At 47.6% G+C, this 21,806-nt stretch overlaps 1 protein-coding gene across 4 annotated transcripts in view; it reads left to right on the top strand.

Moving 5' to 3' along the window:
- FAM117A (family with sequence similarity 117 member A) overlaps positions 1–21,031 on the top strand; it is a 43,750-nt gene extending 22,719 nt beyond the window's left edge. For 3 of the 4 annotated variants that reach the window (XM_036267690.1, XM_036267691.1, XM_036267692.1), the window contains 7 exons: positions 1,846–2,015; positions 10,477–10,572; positions 12,667–12,777; positions 13,233–13,367; positions 14,676–14,877; positions 16,278–16,428; positions 19,773–21,031. In XM_036267690.1, the coding sequence (XP_036123583.1) occupies positions 1,846–2,015; positions 10,477–10,572; positions 12,667–12,777; positions 13,233–13,367; positions 14,676–14,877; positions 16,278–16,428; positions 19,773–20,073 (1,166 nt within the window). In that variant the 3' untranslated portion in view covers positions 20,074–21,031. The remainder of the gene's footprint in view (positions 1–1,845; positions 2,016–10,476; positions 10,573–12,666; positions 12,778–13,232; positions 13,368–14,675; positions 14,878–16,277; positions 16,429–19,772) is intronic. The other variant, XM_036267693.1, reaches the window with a different exon arrangement.
- The last annotated feature ends 775 nt before the right edge of the window (positions 21,032–21,806 follow it).

The following is a 21,806-nucleotide window of genomic DNA, read 5'->3' on the forward strand; positions in this document are numbered from 1 at the left end:
ATGTAGTACATTTCATATTGATTACAACTATGTCAGAATATGTAAATAACTTAAACGTATTTGGAGAACATAGGTAATATTGTTAATTTTTATTGTGGTAAAATATACTTAACAAAATTTACCACTTAACCATTTTTTATCTTTACAATTCAGTGGCTTTAAGTACATTCACAGTATTTTGCAACCATCATCACAATCCATTTTCAGAACATTTTTGTTATTCCAAACAGAAACTCAGTGCCCATTAAACAATAACCCCCGCAATTGCTTCTCCCCCTAGATTCCTGGTAACCTCTATTCTACTTTCTGTCCTTATGAATTTGCCTATTCAAGGTATCTCATATAAGTGGAATCATACAATATTTGTCCTTTTGTGTCTTTTCCTTAATATAGTGTTGGAAGTTTCATCCATGTTGTAGATGTATCAGAATTCCATTCCTTCTAATATTTCACTGCATGTATATACCACATTTTGTTTATCCGTTCATCTGTTGCTGAACACTTGGGTTGTTTCCACCTTCTGTCTATTGTGAATAATGCTGCTATGAACATGAGTGTACAAATATCTCTTTGAGACTCCACTTTCAATTCTTTCTCTGTATATATAGCAAGCGGAATTGCTGGATCATATAATTCTATGTTTAACTTTTTGAGGAACTGCCAACCTGTTAGTGCCTTTTTTAATATAAAGCTCTTAAAGTTTATTTATACCTACAATTCCCACTTCCTTTTGCTGTGCTTAATGCACACATGAATTATCAAAGGATTGGTACAGGTATGAAAGCACTTTGCTCTGTTTAAAGGAAAGAACCTTACAGATCTTAAGTCAGTAGTATTTTGAATGTGGCCATGGAAAACCTGGTCCACCCAGATGATTGAAATTTATAGATGATTCCAGAATCCTTACATGTTATCAACAGTCTCAAATTTTTGTTGTTGTTAAACCTCACTGAAGGTTATTTTTTCTATTGATTTTTAGAGAGAGTGGAAGTGAGTGTTGGGGAGGGGAGAGAGAGAAACATCAATTGGCTGCCTTCTGCACATGCCCCAACTGGGGCCGGGGAGTGAACCTGCAGCCTAGGGATGTGCCCTTGACCGGGAATCAAACCTGTGACCCTTCAGTGCATGGGCCGATGCTCTAACCATAGAGCCACACCACCAGGGCAACAGCAACTTTTATCTTCTCCCAGAATGCTTTAGCCCACATAAAAACAAAGTGAATGCATTTATGATTGGTTTATTTTTGTCCAACTTAGCCAAAAGTCTGAGATAGAGGAGCGAACCAAAAGTCTTGATATTTCCAAAAGTTATATCATTCTCTGTTTCAGGCACCTAGGTTCCCTGGGGTTAACCAATCCTGAATGTAGTATAAAGAGTCCTTCAGTTAGTTGGTTGAATTTGTGCAGTGCTTAGGAGCCCTGCAATGAGTGCTGGAGGGAGGGAGAAAGGCAGGTGATAAAAGACAGAAGAAAACTTGTTTTTTGTCCACTTAGAGTTCCCTTTCTAATGATGGGGAACAGTCCTGCTCTTAGGAACTCAGTATGGAAACCTCGGAGTTCAGAATTCATAGTCTATTAGGAATAGGAAAAAGATGGAGGACATGGATATAAAGTCACCCTTGTCCAAAGTAAAATGGTGTCAATTGTTTCCAATGATAACAGCTGGTTAAGTCTGGAGAGCTCTCCGTAGACTATATGTGCTTTTATGGGAACAAATTCCTTTCGGAGGGGGTGGATACAAGTGAAGAGGTGGCAGTCAGGTAAGACTTCCTAGAAGAGAGAAGGTTGGTTTCCGTGCCTCTTTCCACCATGCTGATGTCAAGGGGCATGCTGTGCTCTCTTTCAGCCAGCGTCCCATGTTCGGTGGCCCCAGAAAAGCCAGTGTGTAGGCCTCAGCCACCCCAGGTCCGACGTACATTCTCCCTGGACACCATCCTCAGTTCGTACCTTCTGGGCCAGTGGCCACGAGATGCTGATGGGGCCTTCACCTGCTGTACCAATGACAAGGCCACCCAGGTAATGCTCTCTCCTAACGATAAGGTATATAAGGATTGGGGGAGGGGCTGGCTGAGGAGGTCTTTGGTCTATTTACTAACTCTCAGTCCTTGAAATTATTTGTCCTGGGTTTTAGCTGTACATACTCACCATGAAGCTTTTTGTCATCTAATATTTACCAGCCTAGTTTTCTTTGTAAACTTACATGAAAATGAGTTTGTATTCTATCTGACTGGTGGGACAGAAGTCAACTTGGGTTTTTCAGTTTGGCTTGAGTATTCATGTGTGGGTAAGCAAGAGTTGATTTTGGAATTTATTCTAGGTCTTAAAAAATGAGATTTACCTTGCTAAAATTAAACTGGGGCCAACATTCAATTGTGTTTGCATTCCCCAGACAACTGGAAGAGGTGGCCAAAAAGCTTGCTGAGCCAGGATAGATCTCACTGAGCAATAGGAGTGGAAGGCTCTCAGATAATGGAGAGTTGATCCACAGCCAGCAGCCCAGTCTGGGATTTCAGTCGATCCACTAGAGTCCTGTGGAGCCCAGGTTTCCTTTTCTTCATGACAATATTTTCATTAAGAATCATAAACTTAGAAGGAATCATCCAGGCAGATCATCCAGTCCATTAGTTAGTTTTTGAATAAGATAGTATTAGCCTGAGCAAGAAGTCATCTGTGAAATTATATGAAGCTACTTCTTCATCTGGTTCAGGACTTCCACAGTCTTAGCAGTTACATTAAGAGTCAAATCTTGCCCTGGCCGGTTTGGATCAGCGGTTAGAGTTCGGCCTGCGGTCCTGAGAGACCCAGGTTCGGTTCCCGCTAAGGGCACGTACCTCGGTTGCAGTTTGTCCCCGGCCCTGGTCGGTTGTGTGGGTGGCAATCACTTGATGTGTCCCTTTCACGTCGATGTTTCTCTCTCTCTCTCTGTTCCTCTCTCTCCCTCCCACTCTACCTGAACAAAAAATGGAAAAATGTCCTCTGGTGAAGATTAAAATAAATAAATAAATAAATAAATAAATAAATAAATAAATAAATAAATAAAAAAGAGTCAAATCTTATCCCCTTTGATTTAATTTAAACCCATTCCTCTTCAACTTTGGAACAAATGAGTTGTCCTCAGGAAGGAAGATATTGGCTCAGAGGCAAAGCAGCGTCCTGGGGGATACTGGGCAAGTCAGCTCTTCCTTTCAAGCTGCGAGGGCGGGGTGTGTGTGTGTGTGTGTGTGTGTGCGCCCACTCTGCCTGCCTGTAGGTGGGTGATGGCTAAATGTGAAAGTGTTTTGTGCACTCACTTCACCTTACCTTCTCTTCTGAGCACATTAAGTTGATCCCTTTCTTTTATTTATTTATTTTTAACAAGATCTGTTTTCAAATGTTATTAGTGAAGTCTGAATGCCCAGTACTGTTCTTGGCATGTTGAAGTGAAGAATAAGAAAATGAGAACAAGATTTGGCCTCTGAGTCTGGATGCCAGTTTCATGAAAGCTAGTGAACAGACAGCCAAGGGATGAGTGGGGACAAATGTCTGGCACATTTCAGAGGAGGGAATTCTCATGGGAATACCCTTCCTTAAACCTATAAGAATTTACTGTAGTTGAAAAATCAATGACCCTTTTTTAGATTTACGAACAGAATGTGAAGGGAAAACACTCCAGGTGGCAGACAGAGCAAGTCTACTTCCTGGGAGCCCTGGGTACTGTTGTTCCCTGTACCCTTGGAAAAGGGCAAGTAGGATAGGTTATGCTTCCCTCCACAGGCCTGGAGCACACACCCCTTTTTCTTTTGAGAGGAGTGTTTAGCCCAAATAATGTATGTAGTCAAGGAGGGCTTCCTGAAGGAGCAGGACTTGAGGTTGCTCTGTGTGTGTGTAAGCTCATGATTGCATCCCTCTTTGTCAGACAACGGGCTTCCATGTAGCCTATTTCTGTCATTTCCTCCTGCCAGCCTTCTAGGAAGCCTCCATCCCACTCCTCAGGTAACTTTCTCTTTGTCAACTCAAGACAGGGTTGGTCTCAGATGTTCCCTGGCTGGATTTAGAAGCATGGGTTCTAGGCTGTGTATTGCTGCTCAGGCTCCAGCAGCAGGCCAGATCTTTTATATAACAAGTCTGGGCTTCTTGCCACAGCAAGACAGAGGTCAGCGATGCGCCTCCATGGGTCTGGCAAGGCCGAGCTGTGCAGCTTTCCTCTTTCCCCGGGATGGGCTCCAGCCCTCGAGGAACTCTTAGCAACCTGTCAATATTGTGGCTGCAGTCAGGAGGTGAGAGAATTCTGATCAATGTAGGCATCCAAACCAAAGTATATGCTCTGCCCATCTTTCATTCCTGGCCTTCTGGGAATTTTCTGCTTCTAGGTTTTGGGCTCCATTCAAATTCCGGCTTGAGTCCCCTGGCCTGGCACCAGCTACCTTCCACACTGGTATTACACCATGACGACCTGAGGCTCTCCTGGCATCTCCCTACTGAGCATGGGTATATCACCCAGAATGGACTGGAGATGAGGGAGAGTTTTTCCTGGGGAGATACAAGGGAGTGTGGGGAAGGGTAGAGGAAAGGTAGGGAGGTGGGATCTACTAGTCCTTGAAAGCTTTTAAATTGTTAAAAAATTAATTGGTACCCAATCTTACCCTAATTCTTCTGAGCTCAAGGAGGCCTCTTCCCACCCCTACCCCACCTTCTGCCCTTTCTCTTCCAGCCACACCAGTTGAGTACATCCACTCTTCTGGCTGGCCTTCACTTCTGCACTCTTACCCCCCCCCTCCACTCCAGAGCCTGCAGCCAAAGTGTGTGTTTTGAGACCACATCAGCCCTGGCATTCCTGGGGGTCTGCCTTGTAGTAAAGACAGGGAAGGAGCCATTGTGCAACTCCCCTCTCTGAACCCCTTAGAGAAATCAAGGGCCCTGCCCATTCCAAGCAAGTTTCAGACCCAAGCAGCAAGCACAAAATACCTGCCATTTAGATAGCCAGGCATGCTGCATCCTGAAGGCTGCCTCATAAGGCAAGGATGGAGTGAAGAAAGCTCCTCGTTCCTGACTATAGCAGGTTGCCAACAGCCCCACTGTCCCCTCCCCTGGCTTAGCTGTGTTTTCAGCTCTTAGGCAGGGGCAGGTAGTGCCCAGGCAATTTACAGTCTGACATGGAGAGCAGATATTTGGGGCAGGGGAGGAAGAAAGGTGGATGTATCTCATTTGGGAAGTTGATTGTTCTGGGAAGGAGAGGAGGTCTGGATGTGGGAGATGGGGAAGGAGTGCTTTGGAGCTGCTGCATATTCTGAAGCAGGATGAGCAATGGAAGAGGGATGACCAGGTCTCCCAGAGACCAGCTTGTTGAGTACAAGGAAGAGCTTAGGTGCAGCAGGAGCTGGACACAGAGTGGCTAGCCAGGGAGGATGAGGAGGGCTTCTCTGTAGAGTCACCATCATCTGGAGGCCTTTGTCAGGATTCTCCAGATCAAATCGGAATGTTGTCCCCTCTCTGGGTCACTCTTCCCCCAAATCAGCTGGTAAACCAGAGTTGGCCACCAAATGCTTTGGGCTGGCTTCTTCTAGCTGCTGGGCCTGGGCTAGGGTGTGGATGGCACCACGTTCCGGTTGCGGTCACCTCTTTCCCTCCTTGCTGTGCAAAGCATTTGAGTCTCCTTGCACTCTTCTGGAGGGAGGAAGTGGTCTCACCACAGCTGGAAGGACTGTTTGAGCAAAGTTCCCCTGCTGGTGTTCTCATCCTGCAGACAGATGGGACCCTGGGTACCTGCTTTGCCTTCCCCTCCGCCCACCGCTCCCTCTTCTGCCATCCCCAGCCCTACTTCCTCTGCATGCTCCAGGTGAGGTGGGGAAGCCTCTGTGACAGATTTTTTTCCTTAGGTCTGATTTATCCTGGGGGCGGGGGGGATAGATTAAGCCCTTGACAAACCTCATGGAGTGGCCTGAAGGCCGGAGGCAGGGGTGGCATGCTTTGTTTGGGAAGACTTCCCTTTCTGTGACTTGCCCTACCTGTGTAGTGTCTTCCTCCTTTTCCCAAGCCAGTGCCTCAGCATTTAGTGATGACACAATTCAATTTGCCCATCATGGGCCTTTGTGGGTGTGGGGGCCTGGGCACAACGCCTATTTTCCAAACTGGTGAGCAGGACCAGTTGTTCAGCATATGGTGTGACAACAGCACAGTGTTTGAAAATGGTTCATGATGGAAAATGTGAGGGTTGCCTAGTCACTGCAGGGCCAGAGATGGTGGCCTTGGACACCTGCAGCCAGCCTTCTCAGAGTTGCCTGGCAGACCCCCCTCGGAGTCTTTCCTGTCTGTGTCTGGCCAGAGTCCCGGGGGGCTGATTCCCTGCTGGGTTTCATTTCAACACGTAGTTACTTACCATCTGTAGCAGGCCAGGCACCATGCTGCCCTGTGCCTCCACACAGGTATATTGGATTATGTTCCCAGGACCCAGCTGGGCTCTGCCAACATCACTGGAGACAAAACGACTAGACTCTTCTTGTTTCAGAATCTAGGTAGAAACTTAGTTGGGTTGGGAGCAGAGAAACAGGCTGTAGTTGGGAGGGTTTTCGGTTCCTCTGGCCCCTGCCTTGTTCTATCAGGCTACTCTTTGGAAATCTCTCATTTGTCTCCATTACCAGTTATCCTTCTACGTGTTGCTCTGGGATCCCAGAACCCCAGGCAGGTTTCTTTGGTCTAACCCACATTCAGTTTTGCATAATCCGAGCATCATCTGCACAGTTGGCTGATTCCACTCATGGCTAGTAAATAGCCCTGCTTCTCCTTCAGCTGCTTCCCCTGGGCCAGGGTGTTCAAACAAATCTGTTCCAGTACATGAGTCCCTTTGACAAACATGACTTTGGCCTGCTGAGCTCTAGCTCTGCCCTGCTTTCAAATGATCATCTGGAATGACTGCTTATGGTGCTGTCATGCAGCATGGCTTGGTCCCTGTTGTGCCATAAAGGGTTGCTCTTTGAAGGATAGCCTTCAATAGCTGTGACCGCTTATGCTCCAAGGAGACCTTGGCCCAGACTGCTATGGTAAGACCCCGTGGAAGAGGTGCCTGTCTATCCAGGTACTGAAAATAAAGGGTAGGGCATGGTCCCCACTCTTGATGCTCCCAGTTCAGCTGGAGGCACCAAAGACCACAATGTCCACATGCCTCAAGGCCAACATGTAAACAGCTTCAAACACAGCATAACCTAGTGTATTAGGTACTGAAGCTGCTGTAACAAATGACCTCAAACTTAGTGACCTAAAACAATAAAAAGTTATTCTTGCACACTTCTGGAGGCCAGAAGTCCAAATGTCATTTTATTGGGCCAAGACCAAGGTGTTGGCAGGGCTACACTTTCTCCCAAGGCTCTCTGGGAGATCCGTTCCTTGCAACTTCCAGCTTCTGGTGGCTGCCAGCATTCTTTGGCGTGTGGCCACATCACTCTAATTTCTGCCTCCATGGTCACATCGCCTTCCATGTGTGTCTAATCTCCCGCTGTTGCCTCTCATAAGGGCACTTGTACTGTCATTTAAGGCCCACCCAGATAACCCAAGATAATCTTTCCACCTTAATATCCCCACCTTAACTTAATCATATCTGCAAAAACTTTACCAACTAAGGTAACATTTACAGGTTCCAGGGGTTAGTTAGGGCCTGACACTTTGGGAGACCATTTTCCAATCTGTCGCACCTACTGACCTCATCTCCTACTGTTGTGCCCTGGATCACTCTGTTCCAGCTGCACGACCTCATCATTGTCAAACACATCAGGCCCGCTCCTGCTTCAGAGCCTTTCCACTTGCTATTCTCTCCGTCTGGATCATTTACATGGCTCACTCCCTCATCTCCTTTATGTTTTTCTTCAGACATTGCTTTTTCTTCGAAGACTTCTGGACATTTAAAATCATGTCGGTTCCCCAAATCCCCACCCTTCACCCCTGCCTCATCATTCCCAGCCCCTTTCTTGGGTGTACTTTTCTCTTTAGTACTTATCATTGTTGACACCATGTCCCCAGCTAGAATGTAAACTCAAAGGGGATGAGAATTTTTGTTGTTTTGTGCATTGTGGTGTCCCTAGCACCTGGAATACTACCTGACACACAGCTTGCATTCAGTACCTATTTGTTGAATGCATGGATAAGAAAAAGGAGCTGGTTTTGCCTGGGTAGGACAGTGAGCCAAATATGGAGAGGAGAGCCCATGAAATGGAGGGTGAGATGATCTCTACGGCCAGGTGAGGTGTTGAGGCAAAGCCATGACCTTGGCAGCAGTTTGCACAGAGTAGGCAGTAGCTGCTGGAAGATGTTGTAGAGCAGAAAGCAGGGGGTTAAAATGGACTGAGAGAGGAGATGATCCTCACTGCCATGAATTTTCACATCTTTTTTTGAATATGTTTTTTAGAGATGTTTTAGAGAGAGAGGAAGGGAGCGAGAGATAGAAACATCAATGTGAGATAAACATCGATCGGCTGCCTCCTGCACGCCCCCTACTGGGGATCAAGCCTGCAACCCAGGCACGTGCCCTGACCAGGAATATAACCAGGACCTCTCAGTCCATGGAATGACACTCAATCCACTGAGCCACACCAGCCGGGCTCATATCCTTTCTAAACTCCAGCGTGAGCCTACATTTCTCCTTCCACCCCCTCACATATCTCAGAAGAAAGAAGTCAGTTGAGTGTGCCAGAGATGTTAGTGGTACAAATGGCAGCCTGAATGTGGCTGTTTTTACCTCACCACCCACCTGTGAATACAGTATCTGCCTGGAGGAGGGGAAGTGGGCTTATCACCTTAGCCTTTGTCATCCCTCCTCCAGAGTCTCTGCCACCTTTCTAGCGACAACAGGCTAGCGTGGGACTCAGCACTTTGATTAGCAGAGCTAGTCATCTATGAGGTTGGTTTTGGAGCCCTGGAAGAAGGAGCGTTCATGCATCTGCTGGGCCGAGGGGACTGTGGGAGAGGTGGACTTCCTCCTAACTTTTCAGTCTATACAGCAGCCCTTTCTGAGGTTCTGCCAACTCTGGCCTAGAGAGATGTAGGCATTTGGAAGTAGACAGCTGCTTCGTTTCCATGGACTGTCAGAGCCAGATTCACCTCAAGGGCTTTGGGGTATGGGCCAGAGGATGTGCTGCTTGCCTTTTTCCTAGAGGAGGGAATTGTGGGGAAATTTATCTCTGATAGTCTCCCAATGGTGCTAGCCTCAGGGAAGGAAAGTAGGGCCGTTGTCTTACCCCAGTTGTGTCACACAGCCCAGCAAAGGTCCTGATGGGCGGGCAGCTGGGAGAAGGAAGACCAAGGAGCTTCAGCCGCAGTGGCCCCTCTCCACTGCAGCTGTCACACAGGGCAGACTGCTCCCACAGTTCTGCTCAGATTGCCCCTGCTGAGCTCTTCTTAACAGCTGTTGGGTGTTGAGTTGTTGGGTTTTTCTCTCTTTTCCTCCCCCTTTCTGTTTGCTGCAACCTCTCGGGGGAGGTCAGCAAATCTGTTGTAGGAGACGGTTCCCAGGCCCTCATGGTTTTGGCAGCTTATGCAAAGAACTTAGAGAGGAGCTGGTTCCACTGGCGCATTCCCCCTTGGCCTCTCCCTTGGAATGGAAATAGGGATATTGGTGGTGGGGAGGGATCGTGTCCTCCGGCCTCATATTTAGAGCCAACAGCTTCCTCCCTGGGCTGGGAGCTCAGGAAGTGGGTCTACAAACTCCCCCTGCCTCCATCTTGGGCCAACTCTGTCTTCTGTGCAGCAGGGGAGGGAGGCCAGGAGACTGACAAGCCTGCTCTCATGAGGGGCAGAGCAGGGCCCAGGAGAAGGAGCTGTGATAAAGCCAAGAGCGTCAGGAGTCAGGGCTCAGTTTAGAATTCTGGCTCCCTCCTTTCTGAAAATGTCCCCTCTCTGCGTATTCAGGAGGGTTCGTAGCACTTACTCTGTGTACAAGGGGAACTCACAGAACAAGCTTGAGGCACTGCATTGCACAGACATCTGCTTCGGTCAGGGATGGAGGGAGGGGGATCTCAGTTAACCTTTGTTCTGCTTTACCAATTAATGATTCCTTAATAGAGTCCTGTCTAATAACTTGTTTTCATTAGGTTCCCAGGAACCTGGGCTTGTTCTGGGCACATAAAGAGTACGAAAATTGAGGATGCCAGTGGGTTCCTGAGGCCATGCTCTTTTGGAGATGGTAGGGACAGGAGGGCAATGCTTATGCTCTCTGTTGGGGGATACCTGAGAGCTGGGCCTGTCATCCATGTGTAAAAGTCATAAGAGAGTAGAGAGCAGGTTGGCCTAACTGGCTCATAGGGGAAGGTTTCCTGGAGGAAGGTGATGGGGATGAGAAGTCAGGTGGAGAAGCCTGAAAGAATAGCAGAGGCTGACAGTGTTGAGGAGGTTGATGAGCAGATGAGAGAGAAGACTTTAAAGAGTCATTGTCTCTGTCCTGGAGACTGTGTGTCTGCTTCCCCTGAGCCTGCCTGAGAAGCTGCTCTGTCTCACTGGGTTCTTCTCCCTGTAGACCCCCCTATCCTGGCAAGAGCTTGAAGGAGAGCGGGCCAGCTCCTGTACGCACAAGCGCTCAGCATCCTGGGGTAGCACAGACCACCGCAAAGAGGTAACTGTCCCCTTTGTTCTTGGCTGGAGTAGCTGCCTCTTGTGCACCGTGGATGCACCTGCTCCAAAATGGACTCACACCTCCAATCTAACTTGCCTCGACCTAGTCTTTTCCTGATGAGAGGCCTCCTTTGAAGCTGCCTCCCGCCTCCTGGTTGGTGGGGCCAACTTGCTAGGAGTAACCCTCGACCCCTTTACAGGGGAGTCACTGCTGCCCTCTTGGTTGCAAGAACAGAGAAAAAATATGAAGAATTTAAGGCTAGTGGAAAATACCAAGTATATAAAGTTTGTAATTATCAGAATTAAGCAAGTTATTTACACTAAGCATGAAGTCATGGTTAAATTATCCCCAATAGCAAATCTAAAAGTACTTTCTTTTTGGCAATAGTTATATATTCCATGGCTGTGGGCAGCAGATCTACCTTCTGAATTCCACTTAATTTTGGCCTTTATTTATTTATGTATTTATTTAGAAATATGTTTTTACTGACTTTTTTAGAGAGAGAGGAAGGGAGAGAGAGAGAAAAACATTGATTGGTTGCCTCCTACATGCCCCTTACTGGGGATGAAGCCCCCAACCTGGACATGTGCCCTGACCAGGATTGAACCAGGACCCTCAGTCCATGGGATGATGCTCAATCCACTGAGCCACACCAGCCGGGCTCGGCCCATATTTATTTATTTAATCCTCACCTGGGGACATTTTTGCATTTATCTTCAGATAGAGCGGGAGGGAGAGAAGGGGAAGAGAGAGAGAGAGAAACATTGATGTGAGAAAGATGCATCGACTGGTTGCCAGCCACATGGCCCCAATTGGGGCTGGGGACAAACTGAGGCACGTGCCCTTTGCAGGAACCGAACCCAGGTGTCTCCGGTCCACGGGCTGATGTTTTCTTTAACTGCTGAGCCAGAGCAGCCAGGGCGATGCAGAGCTATTTAAATATGGGCTGAACGCTGGCCGCTTTGGCTCAGCAGTTAAAGCGTCAGCCCGTGGACCAGAGACACCTGGGTTCGGTTCCCGCTAAGGGCACGTGCCTCGGTTGCAGTTTGTCCCCGACCCGAGTGGGGCCATGTGGGTGGCAACCAGTTGATGTGTCTCTCTCACATCGATGTTTCTCTCTCTCTCTCTTCCCTCTCTCTTCCCCCTCTCTTCCTCCCGCTCTATCTGAAGATAAATGCAAAAATGTCCTCAGGTGAGGATTAAAAAAAAATAGCTCTACATCTCCTCAGCATTTGCCAGTTGAGGCAAGTAGTTCCAGAATTGCAAATGTGACAGGGATAATATTCACAATTGTTGATGATAATCCAAAATTGTTAAAGGAGATAGAAGTCGGGATAAAATCTGATATTCCTTCTGGAGAGCTTTCTCCTTGCTCAGTGCCATCTGCTTTAAAATGGGGGGATTTCTTTCCATCCTTCCTGGTCCCAGAGCCTTTGAGATAGCTGTGAATGTACTTTGGGGAGTGAATTCAAAAACATCATTTCCCGCCCTGGCCGGTTTGGCTCAGCGGTTAGAGCGTCGGCCTGCGGTCCGGAGAGACCCGGGTTCGGTTCCCGCTAAGGGCATGTACCTCGGTTGCAGTTTGTCCCCGGCCCTGGTTGGGTCGTGTGGGTGGCAACCACTCGATGTGTCCCTTTCACGTCGATGTTTCTCTCTCTCTCTCTCCTTCTCCCTCTATCTGAACAAAATATCGAAAAATGTCCTCGGGTGAGGATAAAAAAAAAAAAACAAAAAAAAAAAACATCATTTCCCATTTCTATTAATAGAATAGTATTCCATGCCTTTGGAATCTGAAAGATAAAAATGGTTTCAGTGTTGTGTATTTTTACAATTTTTGGAAACTGATCCATCTATGGAATACCTAGTAATTCAAAAAATCAAATAATCTAGTTAATAAGGTACCCAGCTTGCACAGTGAACCTATCATCACAGTTTTGAATACCACTGAGGTATTTGGAGATGGAAGATTAACTGCCAATCTCCTTTTTATGCCTTTTCATGGGCCTCTAGCGAGAGCCACGCCCAGGAGGAGGGACCCAGGGCACTTTTGCCTTGCTTCACCCGCCTCTCCTCTCCCTCTCTCTGGGCCACCAGATTACCAAATTGAAGCAACAACTGCAGAGGACAAAGCTGAGCCGCAGTGGGAAAGAGAAGGAGCGAGGCTCCCCACTCCAAGGGGACCATGCTGTTCGGGGAACACTGAGGGTATGTCTCCACCCCTCCCTCTTCCCTTTGTCATCTTCCACACACACTGCCCCCATGTGGGCAGAACTTCTCAGGTAGAACAGCACCTGAGTCCTACCACACTGCATGCCCTGTGGCCACATGGGTGCCCAGGTGAAGCTTTAGTGCAAACTTGGACTTGGTGAATGACATTGGAAGAGCTTCCTACAGTTCTGAATTTCTCTCTCCTCCACCCTCATCTCTGTACAATCGAGGCCATGATGCTCCTGCAGCCTTTAAGAGCCTACTCCAGACCACTCAAAGCTCTAACTTCGAGAAAACCCCACTGACTGGACTATGGCAATCTGTAACTGTCCCCAAATTCTCCTCTGCTCATTTGGTTTTGCTGTGTAGACATGACCATTACCCCCAGTCAGAACTGACAATTGTTGGGGCTTTGCAGGGTTCAGCGAGTGCTTCATGTGCTTCCTCCTCAGGCATCCCCTCTTAGCTTCCCCTCAGGGTCCCCTGTCCTTCGACTCAGCCCCTGCCTGCACAGGAGCCTGGAAGGGCTCAACCAAGAGCTGGAGGAGGTGTTTGTGAAGGAGCAGGGTGAAGAGGAACTGCTGCGGGTGAGTGGGGCCGGCGCCCTGGATGCACTGACAGGCAGCAACTTGCTGAGTCTGGACGTGGCGGGTAGGACTCTTGCTCTCTGGGACTCACAAGCCATGGTTACAGTAACAGAGTAACATGCAAACACCAGCCTGCAGAAGGTACATGAATTGAGTTTATTGGACTCAGATGGACTAAACCACAGGGACAGCAGAGCTGGATGGGTGTAACTGGGGAAGGCTTGGTGGTGGTGGTCAACAGAGAAGGAGCAGGGTTTGGCAGAGAGGAGGGTCCCAGAAGGGAGAAATGAGCAAAGACATTGTTCTTCAGCCAAAGCACCAGCTCACTGTTCCCACATACTTGGCACCGGTACCGTCACCACTATGCTCAGTGGAAGCTACCCCATTGCCTATATTGCTGCTTCCCTTTCCCCCATCTCTACCTAGTGACACATATTCCTCCTTCATACCTAGTAGCCCCATGTGGCCTTCTACCCCACCCACTCCCAGGCAGAATTTGCTACCTTTTCTGCAGTCTCTGGCATATTTTTATACTGACACAGTACACTTGGGGAATGCCAGTTGGTCAGTATTAATATAATTCTAGTGGCCACACTCCTCAGTTTATGATGTACTTGTTGGTTAATTTTAAATTTGCATATATGTAGGATTTTTTTTTTTTTTTTTTTAGAGAGAGAGAAAAAAACATCCATATGATAGAGAAACATTGAGTGGCTGCCTCCTGCATGCCCCCTACTGGGGATCAAGCCCACAACCCAGGCATGTGCTCTGACAGGGAATTGAACCAGGACCTCTCAATCTATGGGATGATGCTCACAGCAGCCACACATGAGCCACACCTGCTGGTCTATGTAGGATTTTATCCCCATCCAAACACATGCACACAATTTGGTGAGCTGTGGATACAAGTACCACTGAATGTGAAAGGGGGGTATTTAGTACATGATGATGTTCTGCATACTTGTCCTGCAGTGGCCTACAGCAGTTATGGTGTCCTGGTGGCTGGCACAGAGAAGGTCTCTGCCTTCGTGAGGCTTGTAGCCTGATGGGGGTGACACACTGAAAAACCATTCAAATAAATTTGTAATTATAAATCGGGATGCAAGTGCTATGAGGGAAAAGAACGAAGTGCTAGGGGAGAAATAGGAGGAGTTTTCCCTTAGGTCGGGGGGTTGGGAAAGCAGTGACTTGAGGAAATGGTTGTCACTGTGTTATGAATAGACGATGAGAACAAGCGCAAAGGGAGGACCCTGAGGGTCCCCACAGCTCTGCAGGCCTGAGAGTCATCACCCACCCTTTCCCCGGCAGATCCTTGATATCCCTGATGGGCACCGTGCCCCAGCTCCCCCCCAGAGTGGCAGCTGTGATCACCCCCTCCTCCTCCTGGAGCCTGGCAACCTTGACAGCTCTCCCTCCATGCCCCTGGCATCTCCCCAGCCTTCTGGCCAGGCCAGCCGTGAGGAACATCGGGGTGCAGTCGAGGAGCTGGCATCCATCCCCAACGACAAAGGTAAGCTGAGGAGGCCGAGGCAGCAGGGCCCACTTGGGGGTGTAGGGACTCTCCACTCCCTTTTCTGCCTCAAATCAATTTTGGGCCTGGCATTTTTATTTCCCAGCCAACTGGTATATATTTGTGAGTCATCTTTATTCCATATGTTATACCAGAAATAATAATGGTCCTTGATATGGATTCTGATTTGTAATTTACATAAAGTCCCTGCACCTATAATTTTTTAAAAATATTTTTTCCATATTGATTTTAGAGAGAGAGGAAGTGAGAGGGAGAGAAAAATAGAAATATCGATGAGAGAGAACATTGATTGGCCGCCTCCTGCACACCCGCCACTGGGGACTGGGCCCACAACCTGGGCATGTGCCTCAACTGGAAATTGAACTAGCGACCTCTTGGTGCATGGGTCGACGCTCAACCACTGAGGCACACCAGCCGGGCCAATACTTTTATTTAAACCTCACTGTAATCCAAAGATGCACTCCCTTCCATCCCCATATTTGGCTAGAAAGCCCTTGAGTCTATTCAGGTGTCCACTACCCATTACCAGTAGTAGGTCTCAAGGTGGTTGTAAGTGATATAAAATAAGAGAATGTGCCCATGGTCACCTGGTTTGACCCAGATGGAAACCCAAGCTTTCTGACTCCAAATATCTACTTTCTGCTGTACCCTGGCTGCATCACAAACAGGACAAGATATGAGTCCTTCCTCCCGATAGTAATGATCCTTACGTTATAAAGCACTGTTACCTGCATCACCTCCTTTGATTCTCACAGCAACCCCATGAGGAAGGCTGGTCAAGGGCATGAGCTAACAATACACAGAGGTAAACAAGCATACAGTAATAACGAATAAATGTGAGATAAATACAGATAAAGTCAATATTTGCAACCTAGGCAAAGTACATTCTCTGTGTGGAAAGCAAGAGGAATTTTATCCTACGAGTGGGGTTAAGTAAAGATTGCTCCTCTGAGTCAGTACAAGAGCTCTTCCTGGAAGAAGGGATAGATTTTCAAGGCTGTGGAAAGGAAGAAGCTGTGGTATGTTGGCAGGCAGGACGGTGCAGTCTTGGAAGAGGGCAGAGAGAGACAGAAATTAAGATTCCTTTAAGTCAGAGTTCCAATCGCTGTTTATCTCCTGGGATTAGAGAAGTGGTTTTAGACCTGATTTTTCCATCAATTCAACTGTATTTTTAAATCCTGTGTAACAAGATATGTATTTTTGTAAGCTGCCTCAAAGATCTTTTAAGGTAGAGTTAGACAAACAACCTAGATTAGCATGACCCCTGCCCCCCACCTTACCGTGTCTTCCAGCCTCTTCCCTTTACACCAGAGCCTGAGCTGAGGATGGTGGAAATCTTTCCTTCAACTCCACTGAACTCAGCCTTGCTCTGTTTGCAGCCTCCCCTCCAGGCCACCCAGCTTTCCTTGAAGATGGCAGCCCATCTCCAGTCCTTGCCTTTGCATCCTCCCCTCGGCCCAATCACAGCTACGTCTTCAAACGGGAGCCCCCAGAAGGCTGTGAGAGAGTGCGTGTGTTTGAAGAGGCCACGTGAGTATATCAGAGGGAGGAACAGGGATGGGGGGTTTAGCCCTGTGTTGCCCCACCTGATAGGCCCTGCTTCCGTCTTGGACTCTCTCTTGTCCTAGAGGTGCTGTCAACTTTAGATTATTGTATTGCAGATTTTCCATGATCAAACTTGTTGACATTACCTACTCTGAGCACTAAATCTTTGCTTATCATTATCTCCATAGAAACCTGCTCTCTGCCCACATGCCAGCCACAAGCGCAGCAGGAGCTGGAAAGGAAAGAGCTCTGAAACCTAAACCCTTTGTTTCTTCTGTTTTTTTTCCATCCCTGGGGAAGGTGTGAGAATTTGCTAGACCATAATCAGAGAGAGAGAGAACATATTAGTAGTTCTCTTCAGGCAGAGATGCATCCCCACCAGAAGGGATGGGACCTAAACTGCTTTCTAATTGCTTCTGAGTCAAGTCTTCACCTTACAGGTGCAGAGGTTCGCAAATGTCCAGACAGAAATTTCTAGTCCTTACAAGTAAGGACTATGGAACATTTCCAAACCTCACTGGACAATTCAGAAGCCATTCTTCCATTAGCAGAGAGAATTGAGAGCTGACCTTTCCACATGCCCACATAGCGAGCCCCTCATGATAGGCACCCTAAGAGCTCATTTCATTCTCTCCCTCCCCTTCCCCCCACCAACTTTAATATTCGTCAAGGCAGATTCACCATGGAAGTTGTGGTTTCCATGGCACTCAGGAAGTTTAGTCATGGTGTATGAGTGGACATTTAGCTGGGATAGGGTTTGTGGCCTTGAGGGCCCCATTAATATCTCAGGTAAGGGAGAGGACAACCCATGGTAGTAGCAGGAGGTACCTATATAACCCACAGTAGGAGTTAAGGAGAATACAGTAGCCACCGAGCTGTTTCTCACTATTGCATGGTATCTCTCCAACCCTGGGTCCTCTGGGGTAATGTGCAGGGAAGAGGCCAGATTGTGTAGCAGACTCTAGACTTTTGTGCTCTTCCCCAGTCCATGTTGTAGTTGAGTAATTACAACTTTGAATTGCTTGTGGAAATTAGGCAGTTGCTTGTCTTGATTCTTTCATAGACTCAATGTTGGAAGAGGTCTTCAAGCCATCTCATCTAGATTCCTGCCCATGTCAACCCTTTCAGAAAGGTGCTAATCCATTACTTGCTTTCTAAGGTATCCTAGGATAGGAATTCTCAGCTTCATTGTGTCAACTTTCCTATTGGGAAGTTCTTGTATTTAGTGGTTCTTTTGCCACATTTTCCTCTTTCGAGCTACTGATGCTGTGAGATGGCCTGGATTTCCCAGGGAGGGACTCAAGCTGTTCAGAATCATGCTGGTTGCCCTCATGTCCCTCGAACATTCTTGGTCTCTGGGTCATGTGCACACCAAGAGCATTCCCTTTCCTGCCCATTCCCTACCCCTCCATGAAGATCCTTTTCAACCCTGCTAGGTCAGGGGACACCTTGCCACTGTGGAGTCCTCTGGAACCCCAGGCCTTCACCTCTTTCCACCTCTTACTCTGTGCCAACTTCTGCCCTCTTCCTCATGCCTCACTCTTCTTCCTGGGTTTGGAAATCTTAGAATCTACAATTAAAATAGTAACCAACTTACCAAGCTATACACTAAGTGCATTTTTCTGTATACATATTATACTTAAAGGAAAAGGTAGTCAAGCCCTGGCCAGTGTTTCTCAGTGGTTAGAGCATCAGTCCATGTACCAAAGGGTCACAGGTTCAATTCCTAGTCAAGGGCATGTACCTGGGTTGCAGATTCCATCCTGGCCCTGGTCAGGAGGCAACCAATCAATATTTCTCTCTCACATCAATGTTTCTCTCTCTCTCTCTCTCTCTCTCTCTCTCTCTCCCCCCTCCCCCCTTCCTCCTTCCCTCCCCCTCCCTCCTTCCCTTCTACTATCCCTAAAAATCAATGGAAAAAATATCCTTGAGTGAGGATAACAAAGAAAAAAAAAGGTAGTCATTGGGAACCTCTGGTGACAGAGCTTCCCCCATCTTCCTACACATTTGTCTTCGTCCAGAATCTTCACAACTATCAGCTTCTTGGGCTGTTTAAAATCAAAACATGGCCCTGGCCGGTTTGGTTCAGTGGTTAGAGCGTCGGCCTGCAGTCCCTAGAGACCCGGGTTCGGTTCCTGCTAAGGGCATGTACCTCGGTTGCAGTTTGTCCCCGGCCCTGGTTGGTCGTGTGGGTGGCAACTACTTGATGTGTCCCTTTCACGTCGATGTTTCTCTCTCTCTCTCCCTCCCTCCCATTCTATCTGAACAAAACATCCAAAAAAAAAATGTCCTCAGATGAGGATAAAAAAATAAAATAAATAAAATCGAAACATGGTTATACACTTCCTTTTTCTTTATCATAAGGATTCCTTATTCTAGAACTCTGACCTAACCTCCTTTTATCCTTCTATTTCCCCTACATGATCAGAAGGGTAGGGATGATTCTGTCCTGTTAAAAGTGAGACAATTTAGGCCAAGACCACATGGTGAATTAAAACCTAGATCTCCTGATAAAATCTGCCTGCCTTTCTCATGATTTGCCTTTCCCAGCAAAGATTTTGAAAATCACACCTTTCCATTGTGCTCAAGAATGAAATTCTTTAGGCCAAAAGATTTCAGTGGGGGACAGTTTTACCCCCACGGGACATTTGGCAATGTCAGGAGACCTTTTTGGTTGTCACAGCTTGGGGGGCTACTGGCACCTAGTGGGTAGGGACCAGGGATGCCATTAAACATCCTACAATGTACAGGACAGCCTCACAACCAGGATTATCCAGTCCAAGATGTCAAGAGTGCTGAGACCAGAAACCCTGCTTTAGACTTTAAAAGTCTTAGAAAGTACTTGCCTGGATCTCTACTTTCAGGCAAGGGGTCTGGCCCCAAAACACTGTTCACTGATGAAATCTCCCAAGTTAAATGATCCCTTAGTCTCTTCTAGAATCACATTGTCAGGAAGTTCTCCTTCCTGTATAGCTTTAATCCCTCCCCTCCTGTTTCTAGCTAAAGTAGATTTCCTGTTGTTCACCCATATTTCTAAAACATGAAGAACCGAGGAGCCTAAAGACTGGTTGTTGTTCAGTAGCCTTTCATTTTTTGGTCATGTTACCATCCTGTTTGAGCAGAGACCCAGCTCCTCTACTGCCTCTCCCATCTCTTTTCATTGCCCTCTCCCTCTCCTTCTCCCTCTCCCTCTCCCTCTCCCTCTCCTTCCTCCTCTCCCCCCCTCCCCCTCTCCCCTCCTTCTCCCTCTGTGTGTGTGTGTGTGTGTGTGTGTGTGTGTGTGTGTATACACATGTGTATATCTGAGTTTTTCTTTCTCCATCCTCCAGGTCTCCAGGTCCTGACTTGGCCTTCCTGACTTCCTGTCCTGACAAGAACAAAGTCCATTTCAACCCGACCGGCTCAGCCTTCTGCCCCGTCAGCTTGATGAAGCCCCTCTTTCCCAGCATGGGCTTCATCTTCCGTAACTGCCCCTCAAGCCCGGGGTCCCCCCTTCCTCCCACCAGCCCTAGACCACCTCCTCGGAAGGATCCAGAGGCCTCCAAGGCCTCCTCGCTGCCATTTGAGCCATGGCAGCACACCCCGCCATCAGAAGAGCCTGTGCTTTTCCAGAGCTCCCTGGTGGTCTGAGGGCCCCACCCCCACCACTTTACCATGGAGACTAGTGCCTTGGTGGCAGGCCCCTCCCTAGCTCCCCTGAGGTGGGGGATAAAGGAGCCCTTCCCTCTTGGCCTTTGAGCACTTTCATTTATTGTGTCAAAGCCCTGGGTCCTCTTTCTGATGGACTCTGTCCCCTCTGAGTGGGAGGGGACCTGCCTTCTCCACTAGCAGCTGGGCAGCTCACAAGTCACACCTATGTTCTTGCCACCTCTCTCACTTGGTGGAAAACTCACCCAGAAGGTCTTGGGTCCCTCACCACTGGGTGTGAATCCAAAGGACTATATGTGGGGCCCTTGTTCTTGTCATGGAGCAAGCTGGCCATGATCAACAGAGAAGGGGACACACATATTTCCTTCCCTGTCCTCCACAGACACAGAAGAGGAGACCAGAAGATAGCCCCCTCTCAACCTCCATCCCCATGCTTCCCTCTCATTGGAGGAGCTGACCAAAGCAGCCCTAAAGGGCTATAACACTTGACCAATCCAGCTGCTGGCAGAGGGGGACCCTAGTGTTTTCCCAAGTGGCATTTTCATCTCGCTTTCATCCTAAGATTGTCTTAAGCAGCAGCCCAACCTGCCCAGCCCCAGGTGGGTAGTGGGGAAAGGGGAGAGCTGGCATTCCTCCAGATGGCATGTGGTGACTCTATACCTTCCACCTGCCCCAGGACTGGGTTGGATTAGAAAAATGCCTATTTTTCTTGTATTGATGTAGAACCTCTATTTTCTCCCAAAGACACTATTTTTGCAACTGTTTGAATTGAAGTTTGTATATTTTCCGTACTGCAGAGCTTCACAAAATTGAAGAAAAATGTTAATGTTCAAGTTTTCTTATCCTGTGTTTAGAAGTTGTTGTGGTTTTTTTTTTGTTTTGTTTTGTTGTGTTTTGTTTTCGCAGATTTTGGTGTTAATAGACCAAATAAATAAGTATTCCCAGCAGTTTGAGGTTCTGTTCAATATTTGTGGGGGGGCGGTAGTGGGATGGAGATTGAGGGTATTATATTGATCACTTCATTCTTATCTTCAAGAAGAGCCTCTACTTAACACATAATGATGTATGAACACAGATTTTCTGTCCTCAAGCCACCAGGCTTGGATTCTTTACATGGACATATAAATAGTGGATTCATGGAAAGGCTTTCCAGAGTGAAGAGTGTAGTGGAGGTGTGATGAAGGAGTCATCCTTTCTTGAATGAGTCTGGAAAAGCTCCCTAGGGAGAGTGGATTTCAGAGAGGAGATGAGTGTGACCAGTGGAAGACAATTTGACATTGTGGGTGCTCTCTGACTAGTAGAAGAAACTGTTTTGTTTGTTTTTTTATCCTCACCTGAGGATTTTTTTTTTTTTTTGCATTATCTTCACATAGAGTGGGAGAGAGAGAAACATCAATATGAGAGAGACACATCGAGTGGCTGCTACCCACACGACCCTAACCAGGGCCGGGGACAAACCACAACCAAGGTACATGCCCTTAGCAGGAACCAAACCCAGGACTCTGGACCACGGGCCAACACTCTAACCGCTGAGCCAAACCGGCCAGGGCGAAAAAACTGTTTTTATCCTTCTGTGCTTCTCAGCTATTAGAGTGCCACACCTGTAAGAGCTCTTCGGCTTTTTGGGGAAATGGGAATAACCATCCCAAAATTCTGATGGTATTTTGCAATTTACAAAGCATTTTCACAAAAGACACACTAATCTCCATTGTATG

This window comes from Molossus molossus, unplaced genomic scaffold (assembly GCF_014108415.1).
Source record: "Molossus molossus isolate mMolMol1 unplaced genomic scaffold, mMolMol1.p scaffold_m16_p_19, whole genome shotgun sequence".
Classification (NCBI taxonomy): Eukaryota; Metazoa; Chordata; class Mammalia; order Chiroptera; family Molossidae; genus Molossus; species Molossus molossus.